Source organism: Pelophylax lessonae, assembly GCF_965119305.1.
Source record: "Pelophylax lessonae genome assembly, chromosome: 4".
Classification (NCBI taxonomy): Eukaryota; Metazoa; Chordata; class Amphibia; order Anura; family Ranidae; genus Pelophylax; species Pelophylax lessonae.
In genome coordinates, this window is record NC_138771.1 from 671,288,233 (window position 1) to 671,300,595 (window position 12,363).

Consider the following 12,363-nt stretch of genomic DNA (forward strand, 5'->3'; position numbering starts at 1 on the left):
GCGATGACAGATGATAGATAGATAGATACCACACCTTTCGCTACTGACCAATAGGAGCATGTTACTGTCACTCCAGTGATATTCTATCCAATCACAGCAATCAGTAAGAAATCTCACATTTATTTATAGTAAAAGAAAAAACTTTCAGGAAGCCACACCCACTGCTATATACTATTGGATGAATATTAAATTTGCTTCTTCGTCTGACATCACTGGACTGTGGGTGGAGTTCTCACATTTCCCGCCTCCCCCCACATATCTTTATACAACCTCTCCATACACGTAACCCAGCATGGAGGGGCTCAGTGAAGGTGGTGGTGAAGGTGTGGAGGTGTCGGATCGGGTCACACAGATCATAAAAGGAGATCCGCCCGGCCTCATAATCCAGATCTATCCTGACTCTGTTACTGGAGAGATTGGTGTCTAAGGGGGTCAATTTCATGTCATGTATCGCCCAATACTGATAACCTAAACTCAACAATACCCAGGACTTTTTATTATTTCCAATCACTGACTCCTTCCCTCTCCTGTCTATACTGGGGTAACACATCCCAACTACCCATCTCTCTGACTCCCAGACATCCACATCCCAGTAATGTCTCCCTGAGGAGAAACTCTGACTGCTCATCACCTGAGGATAACGCTGGAACCTCTCCGGTGTTTCTGGGTAATTCTGGTTCCTACCTGACTTGGATACAGTTTTCCTGTCATCTGATATCTGTAGCTTATTATAAGCTGTATTTCCATCCAGTAATATGTCTGCAGCTCCCTGTATAGGGAAATATACATTTACCTCTCTTATTATATCAGATAAACCTGTGTGTAAGACCCCCGCCACACCCAGACCCCCTCCATCATGGAGGAGTTCCTCATGTCTCTCTCTGTCCTCATTATCTCCATCCTCAGTATCACACAAGTCACCTGTGTCTGATTCCTGTAAGACAGTCAGTGGATCCGTCATGTTACACAGCTTCTCAATGTGACGAATCTTCCTGGACAGCTCCTCCTTCTTTATTTCCAGATCCCGGATGGAGATGGAGATCCGCTCTGCCCTCCCGGAGATCTCCCTCAGGTCTCCCTTCTCCAGATCTTCCAACAGGGCAGTGACTCTCTCGGTGTCACCAGCTGCTTCTTCTTCTACTTTCCTCCTGTGTTCCTGCAGACTCTGGACTCTTTCCTCCGTCTCCTCTCTCTTTGTCAGAAGTTTCTGCAGAACATTCCTCAGTGTCTTCTTCTTCTTCTCAGAAGCCTCATCCAGTGACTCCATCTCATGTCCTTTATGTCCTCCAATCATAGAACAAGATATACAGACACAGGTCTCATCCTCAGTGCAGTAATACTCCAGGATCTTCTTATGGACGGAGCATTTCCTGCTCTCCATGGACAAGGTGGGGTCACATAAGATGTGTTCTGGGGATCTTTTGTGGACTCTCAGGTGTTTATCACACAGATAGGCTTCACAGTGTATACAGGATCTAACAGCAGGTACAGGAGAGTCCACACAGTAAGTACAGAAGACCCCGGACTCCTGATCTGGCTGAGCAGACAGGAAAGTCTCTGCTATGTTACGCAGTGTTATGTTCATGTGCAGTGCAGGACGATTCCTGAACCTTTTTCTGCATACAGGACAGAAGTAATGTCCAGACCCTCCCTGTGTATCCAGCGCACGATCAATACAGACCTGGCAGAAGTTGTGACCACATCTGAGGGTTACAGGATCTGTATAAATGTTCAGACAGACGGAACATTCCAGCTCAGCTCTCAGATCTGCAGACGCCATTGCTGAAGAGAAACTAAACTGAAAGTCTCTGACGCTGGAGAAGGGGGGGAGGTGTGTGTGTGTGGGGGGGAGGGGGGGAGGGGGTTGACATCCTCCTACACAGGGTGAGGCTGGGCTGGATGAGTATTGCAGGACACAGAGATCAGATTACAGAATTAGGAGGGTTTTTTTTTCACAGTAGTAATGATAATCAGATAATCATTCCTCCCAACATTAGAAGAGAGAGAAATAGGTAAAGACGAGTGTGGAGAAGAAACACGGGAAACTGGTTCCTGCATGTATGGTGAGATATCACAGGAATAAAGACATCATAATTGTTACAGTCAGATGAGCTCTCTTCTCCAAAATGATATGAAAGCAGGTCTCTGGGCTGTGTTACGGTCACTAGAAAACATCTAGAAGAAGGGGGTTATCGACTTTGCAAGGAATAGCCAATCGCGTGCAAGGATAATTTAAAAAACAGCATTTCTCTATCGTTCATTGACGGACGGCAGTCCCAGGGGGTATATCCTCTCTCTCCCTGCTATAGGATGTCAGTTTTAATCTGTCTAGTCAGGAGTAAGGACCTAGTTCCTTGCTGGGATCTCTGGTCCTGGCAAAAGTTTTTTTCTAGATAGTTTTTTTTCTAGTTAGCTTTTCTCCGGATTTATTTCCTATGAGATCTACAAGCAGCTAAGCCAGATCTGGGCAGCGGGCTGGATAAATAGATCCAGTGGTCACCCCAGCCGACCAGCAAGCGCATGCAGGCCTCAGCTCCATGCTAGGTCGGCCACAACATAGTCCCACCGGACAGGGATTGAACCCGCGAGTTAAACGTCTCGCCAGATTGCATACGGCCAGTGTTGGGCATGTAACTTAAAAAAAGTAATTAGCTGCTCAACTCACACTTTACTGCCGGTCTCCTTGGGGACATCTCCCATAGCTGCCTTTCCCACTGTGGGCCAACCTATCCTAGATACTGCACTTAAGGACATGATGTTCACCCTTCATACCTCCCTGCAATCCGACATAATGACACTTGCTAACAGATTCACTGCAGTCCACTCCCTGGGTGACAGAGTGCATAATGTGGAATCCTCTATTTCTGACATAGTCACCACTGTTAATGACTTGGTGGAAGCACAAAAGGAGAATGTGTAAGAACGCCACTGACTTAAAGCAAAGATTGCTGATCTGGAGGATCGCTCCAGAAGAAACAATCTTAAGATCCGGGGCATCCCTGAATCCGTACAATCTGCTGAGCTACACAAATTTGCCCTTGATATTTTTTCTGCTATCTTACCTGGAGCGATCCCCCTGGAGCTCACCATTGACCGCATTCACAGGGTCCCAAAGCCCCCATTTCTCCCCCAGCAAATGCCCCACGACACCTTACTACGAGTGCACTTCTATCAAACAAAATAAACTATTCTCATTAAATCTAGGCTACTGGTCCAACTTCCTGACCCTTATTCCTCTATTCAGATTTTTGTCCAAGCACACCCTGGATATGAGGAGGCAACTGTCCACTATCACAAAAGCACTGCGGAATCATAATCTTCCTTATAAATGGAAGATTGTGATAGAGAGGAACGGAACATCACATTCCATAACCACTTTGGATAGAGGCATATCCCTTCTTCAATCGTGGGGAATAATCCTGGAACCTGCCCCTCCAGTAGGAGCAAAAAAGTCCCAGAGTAGAGTACACCAGCAGTGGCACACAGTGCCCCATCGCAATACAAGAGACACATGATTATCCAATGTCACCTGCTCTTTCTTCTTTTTCCGCACACCTGGAATCCTGTCTAACTCATCGAAACTTGCTTGGAGTTGATCAGCCCATTTGGCTATAAACTGTTCCTACCCCCCGCTAGGAGAAGGCTGCCCATGCCAGAAGTCTCCGCTATGTTTAAATATTTAACGTTGGACTGTTTGGTTCTTTGTTTCCTCCTTTCCCCCTATGCAGGTATGACTACAGCATCGTCACTGACCATTGTGTGCACGGAACGTCTGCCTCAAACCACCGTCTACCTCCACAGGAGCTTCTCCCCCCAATGCAGCATCTCTAGCACCGCCCACTGTATATCGAGCCAAGATACCCTCTACACGACCAGTTGCAATGTGAGCACCCATGGAACCGTGAGTAATTCCACACCGCACAATCTCTTACACTTCCATGTCAGTTAAAATACTGTCAATGAATGTTAATGGCCTAAACCACCCGGCCAAACGCGCTTCCATGTGGAGCACAGCAGCCAAACGCAAAGCCAAAATTCTCTGTGTCCAAGAGACCCACTTTTTAGAATCGCACACGCCTGCCTGTACTCACAGAGACTTTCCCACTGTTTTCACTGCATCGTGCTCCAAAAAACGAAAAGGGGTGCTAGTAGCCATCCACAAATCACTCGACTTTCATCTCATGTCATCAGTTGCAGATCCCAATGGCAGATACCTTATAGTGGTGTGCTCTATCGATGGACTCACTATGACTCTGGTCTCCATTTATGCTCCCAATGTTCATCAAATTAAATTTTTGAACCGCACAATCAAAAAAATTTGTTCCCTCCAGAAAGGACCATTACTACTCTGCGGGGATTTCAATCTCCCGCCTGACCGTCTTATGGACTCTTCCACTACAGCCACCAGACGCCAACAATCCCTACAAGGTTTCATACATAGGAATGACCTCTTTGATGTATGGAGGTGCCACCATCCATCGGACAGGGAGTTCTCCCACCACTCTGCTGTTCACAATACGTATTCACGAATAGATGTAATTCTAACTAATATAGTGTTACTCCAGAGAATTGCGGACTCCGAGATAGCCCCCATTATGTGGTCAGACCACGCTCCTGTGAGCATCTCAAGGACCCTATCTCCTGTAACTCCTACGCAAAAACCGTGGCGGGCAAGGGCTGACATCCTTAAAATCCCAGAAAATGCCGATCTACTCCGTCAATCAGTAACAAAATTCTTCCACAACAATGTGGGGTCGGTATCGGAGTCCGCGATTCTCTGGAATGCCCATAAGGCATTCAGTAGGGGGGTAATGATAAAATTGCAACATAGGACGACTAAGAAACGGTCACATCGTATAGATGAGCTAACCCAGGCAATAACCTCTGTAGAGTCCCTGAACCAATCCAAGCCCTCTGCTGACCTGAAACAGAAACTCACGACACTCAGGCAGGAACTTAGATCCCACCTTCTTGACACATATGAAAGAAACCTCTGTAGTGGTGTGCCCCTTTATCCAGATGTAGGTGCAAGTCCCTTTAACTCAATTCCCCACAATCCTCTGGGCTCCCAGCATCCCCTGAGTTCCTGGACACGCCCATGGAGTATAAATGCCAGCTCCGCCCAGCTTCCTGTGCTCAGAGAGATCCTCTCTGATGGGACAGCAGTGACTGGGCAAGTGAGCTGTCCCCAGGTGCTGGGTCTTCATCTGATCAGTCTGGTGTGTGGGCCACCAGCAGTGAGCAAAAGAGCACGCAGCATCTATCCAAGCCCCAGTCACTGGAGAGGACTCTGTTACAGTCCATGTGGAGAAGCTGTCCAAGCAGTGGGGTGGTCCTATCTACGGCCCCCAGAGCCTCCTGACCAAAATCAGCATCAGCAGTGCCAGTGTGAAGTCTGTGCCATCAGGAAATCCCCTCAGCTCACAGTTTGCTGAAGGAATGATTATCATCTTGGAACACGTGAGAAATCTTCAGCTCTCTATCCTATCAGTAAACTGAACTCAGAGCACTCTGCTGCCATCTAGTGGCCATTAGTAGAATTGCAATATACTTGTTTTCATGTTTTATGACTGTTTTCCCCTTCCTCATATTGCTGTTTTGTACTGCAAACCCCTGTCCACATGATCTCCTGTGTAATCTACATTGGTTTTCATTAAGTAAAGTAGAAATTGCACATTACCACTGGTCTGATCATTTGGCTGATACCGATACATAACACTTGGCGTCACGAACAGGATCAGCCATGTCAGTCAGTGGTGAGAGAAGCAGCGCTGAGGGTGTCAGTCTGCCATAGCTTCCCTATTGCTGGCAGGATTGCTACCACAGCAACTGCCTAAGTACACAGGACCAGATCAGGACTTGGATGACTGGATTAGGAGATTGCAGGGCTTGATCCGGTCATATAGGGTCCCACCCACACAGCAGGCAGATCTGCCATTAATGCCCTTGAAGGGGAAGCAAGGAAGTTAATTTTGCACCTTCCAGCAGAGGACCAGGATTCCCTAGACAAGATAATCAGCCGCTTGGAAGCAGTGTACACCCAACCAGTTGCATTGGGGGATCTTCGGGCTCGATATATCAATAGAAGGCAGAGAGTGGGAGAATCCATTCTGCAGTACGCTCTGAAACTGCAGGATATAGCAGCCGAGATCCGACGCAATGAGAGGAGGCGAGCAGGAAGTGCTGGCTGGAGTGATACAGACGAGTGGCTGAAGGATCAGTTTTTGGATGGGCTTCTGTCTGACAAAGTCAGGGAAAAGCTACAAGAAAAGTACAGAAGTAACCCAAACTTAAAATTCCACGAAATTTTAGAAGCAGCTATCCTGTATTCAGAGCCCAGACGTGCCAGTGCGGACGTTCTCATGGCCAGCACAGGGGATAAACCATGTAAACCACCACAAACTGAACAAATAGCTCCATGGGAGGTGGCCCTCCACAAGCTGACAGAAGGAATGGCCCAGCTCCAGACAGAACTTGCCACGCTGAGGCGCGAGCGAGATAATCCAAGGAAGAACATCCCTTCTATTGGATCACTTATAAAAGTGATCCAATAGATTTCTATTGGTGATCCATTCTATTGGGAAACATTATTTTAAGATCCATTATAAAAGCGATCCAGTAGAATTATATTGGTGATCCATTCTATGGGGACACATTGTATTAGGATACATTATAAAAGTGATCCCACAGAATTCTATTGCTAATCCATTATATTGGGGACACATTGCAGCTCTAGTAATCATACATTATTATAGTGATATCATTATATAAGTTATTAATCCCATTTTTTTCTTTCATTAGTATATCTCGGGATCATTTCTTCATATGCTTCCTCTGAGATTTTTCCATCGATTTTCATCTCTTTCTATCTATTTGTAGATCTATTATTAATTTCTATTTCTTCACACAATAAAATCATCAATAGAATAAACTCATTGTAAATGTATCAATAATAAGGAATCAGACTGTTTACACATTATACTCTTATAGATAGATAGATAGATAGATAGATAGATAGATAGATAGATAGATAGATAGATAGATAGATAGATAGATAGATAGATAGATAGATAGATAGATAGATAGATAGATAGATAGATAGATAGATAGATAGATAGATAGATAGATAGATAGATAGATAGATTTGTTCTTAAAGGGCCAGTACACCTCTATCTGTAGTTTCCACATCGGGTTCCTCGGCAGCCATTTCTCTACTATGACATCACAGCTCGGACACAGACAATAAGTCATATTAGAGAAGGGGATAAGGGGAAAAAATATGGACTTTATAGGCACTGGTATTTTAAAAAGAGTATAGATTTTATTATTTGAAAATATAAAAGAGAAAAAATTCTCCAAACAAAAACAAGAAGAAGGAACACAAAACTGTAGAAATATATTGCCTCAGTAGGCATTAGGGATGCACCGATCTGACTTTTTTGGACCCGATACCGATATCTGGCGTTGTGAAATCGCAGATACCGATACCGGAACTGATCCGGAACTACACACAAAGCAAGCGGCTGCAGTACAGAGCAAAGCCGCTGCTTCATGTGTGTGGCTCCTCCATTCACAGGCGGAGTGCATCTGATATCACTCCGCCTGTGAGCCGGACCTATACAGGAAGTAGCGGCTCCCATCCCATACTACTACTGCACCTAGTAAGGGATGGCTCAGCAAAAACCGGATCGGCCAGTGGATCGGTCAATGTTACCGATCCCCGATCCATCTAAAATGGCCATATCGGCGCCGATATCAGATCCGAATATCGGATCGGTGCATCCCTAGTAGGCATATATGGCATAAATATGATAGTCATATTTACAGTATATAGTATAATTACATATCACATATCACAGTAGATGGCAGAGTAGTACGTCACATCTGGTAAGCCTCATGGGCGATGACAAGAAAATTGTTCCATCGTCCTTGAGTTGCACTTTTGCGACAACTGGTGTGTAGACGTTGCATGTAGCCAGATTGCCCTACATGTTTCGCTTAAGCAAAAAGCTTCCTCCGGAGCTACTGGTACATATATTTCTGTATAAAACCAAGTAATAGTAGGAGCCGATGAAATAAAGGTAAAAGTCATAAGTATAACATATAACGGGGGGACTCTTTGTGGAGTGTACTGCCGAGAAGTGCCCAAAGGATCAATAATAGGTAAGTAAGTCTTTGAGGACACAATCAGGTGTATCTGTATCACCAAAATTGCAATGCAGCAATGCTCTGTCTCAGGTTTGGCACTCTATGCAGTTCCTCACCGTCCCATCTCACTGTACCCAGTGCTCAAGTACTGGGGGGAGCCATTTGAATGAATGCCCCACCCCTTCTGTACATGGTTCAAGACCTGTACACACCCACTTATATTTTCCTTTGTTGTTACTCCATCAAAGTCCTCACTAAGTCCCCAGTTTCCCAGGTATGAGGGATCATGGGATCTTCTCCCAGCATACAATGCGGCCAATCACAAGACTTATATACTGTCACATGATAGAGGGGTGACATCATCAGTCCTGTGTAAGCTCCGACATAACCCACCATGTATCTTACCCAGGTCAGGACTCAGGGCTCTGACAGAGGAATGGAGTGGTGGGGGAGCTATAAAAGTTGATATAAATGGGTTGGGGGGGGGGTTACTGACTTTATTGAGCAAATGACAGGGACTCGTTAGGTAATGGGACATACTTGGGGTCTCCAGGCAGCACTGTGATGTATATTACTGGTCAGCATGTTCTCCACTCTCACCCACTTTGGCTTCCCATCTATTCTCTATATTAGCAGACTAATGTATGACGTGTCTATGTAGAATATCGTCTTCTGTGCTGGGGAAGATGAGGAGGATGAGACCGGAGAACACGCTGCACAGCAACATACATCTCAGTGCTGCTTACAGTGACACCGACACTGCTACAATTATATGAATGAGATCTTCTATTACACTCTATGCCGGGACACAGATTTTATTTCTAGATTTGGCATTGGGAAGGATTAGAACCCCTGCTGCCTTTTCACTACTATATGGGGCTCCATTAGAGAGATTTTTTCTCACTTCCTGTCCTGGAGACAACAGGACAAGGGGTGAGGGGAAATCTATAACAGGGACACAGACATATAAAAATCTGACAGGGGCTCTAAACCTCCGCCTTCTTTACTTAGCTAAAAATAAGATTCTTATTTCAGTCTGTGTTTCTGTTGGAGAGTTCTCCTCATTTCCTGTCTAGTAATATGTTGTCACCAGGACAGGAAGAGAGGGGTAATCTCTCTAATGGAGCCCCTGCTAGTAAAAACTTGACAGGGGATCTAATCCTGACCCACTCCGCTTAAAAACAGTCTGGGCTCTCTGATCACATTTCTTCTTTCAGTAGTAAATCTCCAGAATACTTCTTCATATATTTCCTCTCAGATTGTTACATTTCTTTCCATCTCTTTGTAGTATAAATTGTATGGAGGAGGAGGGAGGAGAGAGAGGAGAGGGAGGGGCAGAGAGGAGGGAGGAGACAGAGGAGAGGGGACCTCATCCTATCCCACCACAGTGACTGCACCCCACCCCCTATGTCTGGTCATGGTGCCCCCCAACACAAAGGGACCACATAGGGGGAGGGGTAGGAGGAGGGGGAGGGGCAGCAGGAGGGAAGAGAGAGAGGAGAGGTAACCCCAGGCAATCCCCTCTCAGTGGTTGCACCCCACCTTCTATGTCTCATCAAAGCTTGCATTCACACAAAGAGACTACATGAGAGGGATAGGCAGAGAGGAGGGGGGGGGGCAAAGATGAGGAGGAGTGGAAGCAGGCGATGACAGATAGATAGATAGATAGATAGATAGATAGATAGATAGATAGATAGATAGATAGATAGATAGATAGATAGATAGATAGATAGATACCACACCTTTCCCTACTGACCAATAGGAGCATGTTACTGTCACTCCAGTGATTGGACAGATATTCTATCCAATCACAGCGATCAGTAAGAAATCTCACATTTTTTTTTAGAAAAAAAAAAAACTTTCAGGAAGCCACACCCACTGCTATATACTATTGGATGAATATTAAATTAAATTTGCTTCTTCGTCTGACATCACTGGACTGTGGGCGGAGTTCTCACATCTCCCGCCTCCCCCCACATATCTTTATACAACCTCTCCTCCATACACGTAACCCAGCATGGAGGGGCTCAGTGAAGGTGGTGGTGAAGGTGTGGAGGTGTCGGATCGGGTCACACAGATCATAAAAGGAGATCCACCCGGCCTCATAATCCAGATCTATCCTGACTCTGTTACTGGAGAGATTGGTGGGTAAGGGGGTCACTTTACTGTCATGTATCGCCCAATACTGATAACCTATCCTGCTCAATCCCCAGGATTTATTATTTCCAATCCATGACTCCTTCCCTCTCCTGTCTATACTGGGGTAACACATCCCGACTACCCATCTCTCTGACCCCCAGACATCCACATCCCAGTAATGTCTCCCTGAGGAGAAACTCTGACTGCTCATCACCTGAGAATAATTTTGGAATCTCTCCGGTGTTTCTGGGTGATTCTGCTTCCTATCTGACCAGGATACAGTTTTCCTGTCATCTGATATCTGTAGCTTATTATTAGCTGTGTTTCCATCCAGTAATATGTCTGCAGATCCCTGTATGGGGAAATATACATTTACCTCTGTTATTATATCAGATAAACCTGTGTGTAAGACCCCCGCCACATCCGGACCCCCTCCATCATGGAGGAGTTCCTCATGTCTCTCTCTGTCCTCATTATCTCCATCCTCAGTATCACACAAGTCACCTGTGTCTGATTCCTGTAAGACAGTCAGTGGATCCGTCATGTTACACAGCTTCTCAATGTGACGAATCTTCCTGGACAGCTCCTCCTTCTTTATTTCCAGATCCCGGATGGAGATGGAGATCCGCTCTGCCCGCCCGGAGATCTCCCTCAGGTCTCCCTTCTCCAGATCTTCCAACAGGGCAGTGACTCTCTCGGTGTCACCAGCTGCTTCTTCTTCTACTTTCCTCCTGTGCTCCTCCAGACTCTGGACTCTTTCCTCCATCTCCTCTCTCTTTGTCAGAAGTTTCTGCAGAACATTCCTCAGTGTCTTCTTCTTCTTCTCAGAAGCCTCATCCAGTGACTCCATCTCATGTCCTTTATGTCCTCCAATCATAGAACAAGATATACAGATACAGGTCTCATCCTCAGTACAGTAATACTCCAGGATCTTCTTATGGATGGGGCATTTCCTGCTCTCCATGGACACGGTGGGGTCACATAAGATGTGTTCTGGGGATCTTTTGTGGACTCTCAGATGTTTTTCACACAGATAGGCCTCACAGTGTAGACAGGATCTAACAGCGGGTACAGGAGAGTCCACACAGTAAGTACAGAAGACCCCGGACTCCTGATCTGGCTGAGCAGACAGGAAAGTCTCTGCTATGTTACGCAGTGTTATGTTCTTGTGCAGTGCAGGACGACTCCTGAACCTTTTTCTGCATACAGGACAGAAGTAATGTCCAGAACCCTCCTGTGTATCCAGCGCACGATCAATACAGACCCGGCAGAAGTTGTGACCACATCTCAGGGTTACAGGATCTGTATAAATGTTCAGACAGACGGAACATTCCAGCTCAGCTCTCAGATCTGCAGACGCCATTGCTGAAGAGAAACTAAACTGAAAGTCTCTGACGTTGGAGAAGGGGGGGAGGTGTGTGTGTGTGTTGGGGAGGGGGGGGGGGGAGGGGGTTGACATCCTCCTACACAGGGTGAGGCTGGGCTGGATGAGTATTGCAGGACACAGAGATCAGATTACAGAATTAGGAGGGTTTTTTTTTTCACAGTAGTAATGATAATCAGATAATCATACCTCCCAACATTAGAAGAGAGAGAAATAGGTAAAGACAAGTGTGGAGAAGAAACACGGGAAACTGGTTCCTGCATGTATGGTGAGATATCACAGGAATAAAGACATCAAAGTGTTACAGCCAGATAAGCTCTCTTCTCGGCAAATTACTCTCCAGACTGATTAAGGGCCCCCACGGACCAACGCACATCTTAGCTCGTAAAGATAGCTCTGGGACCCTGACCCACACCCCACAAGAGATTAGCGACATCTTGGAGGGTTATTACAAAGCACTTTACAGTAGTGACCCCATAAATCACGAGTCTGCCCAAGCCTTCTTAAATGCCTTATCCCTCCCCTCCCTCTCTGTCACGCAATTGGAACAGATTAACGCCCCAATCACTTCAGAAGACATTAGTAAAACCATTTCTAATATGGCATCTCACAAAGCTCCGGGGCCTGATGGATACCCACCTGAATTATATAAAACTTTTAAGGACACTCTCTTACCCACGCTCACTTTGCTC

General features: G+C 45.9%; 1 protein-coding gene across 1 annotated transcript; it reads right to left on the reverse strand.

Annotated features, from left to right (window-relative positions):
- Positions 1 to 232: 232 nt before the first annotated feature.
- On the reverse strand, positions 233 to 11,650 carry LOC309553104 (E3 ubiquitin/ISG15 ligase TRIM25-like; the record flags this gene model as incomplete). The annotated part of the gene is made up of 4 exons (XM_082254001.1): positions 233 to 763; positions 905 to 1,507; positions 4,871 to 4,922; positions 10,107 to 11,650. The coding sequence occupies 4 exons, from the start codon at positions 11,648 to 11,650 to the stop codon at positions 233 to 235; spliced, it is 2,730 nt and encodes a 909-aa protein (XP_082110127.1).
- Positions 11,651 to 12,363: the final 713 nt, after the last annotated feature.